This window comes from Chrysemys picta, chromosome 1 (genome assembly GCF_011386835.1).
Source record: "Chrysemys picta bellii isolate R12L10 chromosome 1, ASM1138683v2, whole genome shotgun sequence".
Classification (NCBI taxonomy): domain Eukaryota; kingdom Metazoa; phylum Chordata; order Testudines; family Emydidae; genus Chrysemys; species Chrysemys picta.
The window spans coordinates 348,894,928-348,896,272 of record NC_088791.1 but is presented as its reverse complement, the minus strand read 5'-3'; the positions used below and the strand labels follow the sequence as shown (position 1 = coordinate 348,896,272).

Sequence of the window (1,345 nt, the reverse complement as noted above, 5' to 3'; positions counted from 1 at the left end):
CAGGTGTATTGCTGCATCTCAGAGGTGACTGAACTTCTGGGGCAGACACAGCATTTGTTCCTGCAGCATGCATGTCCATGGCTGTGGCTGGGTGTGTCAGTAATAAAGGCCAGATGTTCCAGCAAAGAAGTTGCAAGGAGCCTTCACACTCCTCCACACTCCACACACGTGGCAAAGTGAGGACAAGGTCATGGCCAAGATCACCTTCCAGCCAGCAGTGCTAAGCTCGTATAGGGGTCAGTGTATTGCTCCCTGTGAGTCGGAGGTGGAGTTCCCATCCCAGCGTACACAAAGCCCCCAATACATGCTGTCTACGTTACTCAGAAAACCTCTTCTGCGTCCTCTGCTTCCTGATCACTCAGCAGCCTCCTCCTGGTCAGCCTAGAAGCTCTTCCCTCGGAACAGGAGAAGCACCCGGTCACGAATCTGTTTGGTTTTCACACCGTACACGATGGGGTTCATCATGGGAGGAAAAAGGAGGTAGAAATTGGCCAGCAGGATGTGTACGTACGGGGCGACATGGCGCCCGAACCTGTGTACTGTTGAGGTGAGGACCACGGGGATGTAGAATACTAAGATGGCGCAAAGATGGGAGCCACAGGTGCTGAAAGCCTTGAGCTGCTCTTCCTTGGATGCCAGGCTTAAGACAGCCCTTAGGATCTTGACATACGATAGGGAGATGAACATCAGATCCAGCCCCACGATGAAGACAGTTACGATGATCCCATAGACGTTATTGAACCTAGTGTTGGCACAAGCCAGATTGACCACGGCCATGTGCTCACAGTAGCAATGGGAGATGACGTGGGACCCGCAGTAGGGCAGCCTCCTGAGGAGGAAGGGCAGAGGGAGCACTAGGAGAAGACCCCGGGCCAAAGCCACCAGCCCGATCTTTGCTATCACTGAATTGGTCAGGATGGTGGCGTACCGCAGGGGGTTGCAGATGGCCACGTACCTGTCGAAGGCCATGGCCAGCAGCAGAGCAGACTCCAGGATGCAGAACGAGTGAAGGAAAAACATCTGCACCAGGCAGCCGTTAAAGCTGATCTCCCTGGAATTAAACCAGAAGATGCTCAGTATTTTCGGCACGGTGGTGGTGGATAAAACCAGGTCGATGACGGCCAGCATGGCGAGGAAATAGAACATGGGCTTGTGTAGGGAGGGCTCTGTCTTGATAACATACAAGAGGGTGCAGTTTCCTAGAAGGGCCACGGTGAACATCGAGCAGAAGGGGATGGAGATCCAGGGGTGCAGAGCTTCCAGCCCCGGGATTCCCATCAGGAAGAACATGGACGGATCAGAGCCTGTGCCATTGGCAGCTGACAGGTTGCCCTGCAGAAGCATC

At 54.1% G+C, this 1,345-nt stretch overlaps 1 protein-coding gene across 1 annotated transcript; it reads right to left on the bottom strand.

The window, feature by feature from the left end:
* Nucleotides 1-381: 381 nt before the first annotated feature.
* LOC101937726 (olfactory receptor 52K1-like) lies at nt 382-1,345 on the bottom strand. Its single transcript, XM_005314550.4, has one exon. It carries the CDS (start codon nt 1,342-1,344, stop codon nt 382-384), a length of 963 nt encoding a protein of 320 aa, XP_005314607.2. The 5' UTR covers nt 1,345.

Coding starts and splice junctions, on each gene's coding strand:
- LOC101937726 (XM_005314550.4), bottom strand. CDS start 1,344: ATGCTTCTGCAGGGCAACCTGTCAGCTGCCAATGGCACAGGCTCTGAT.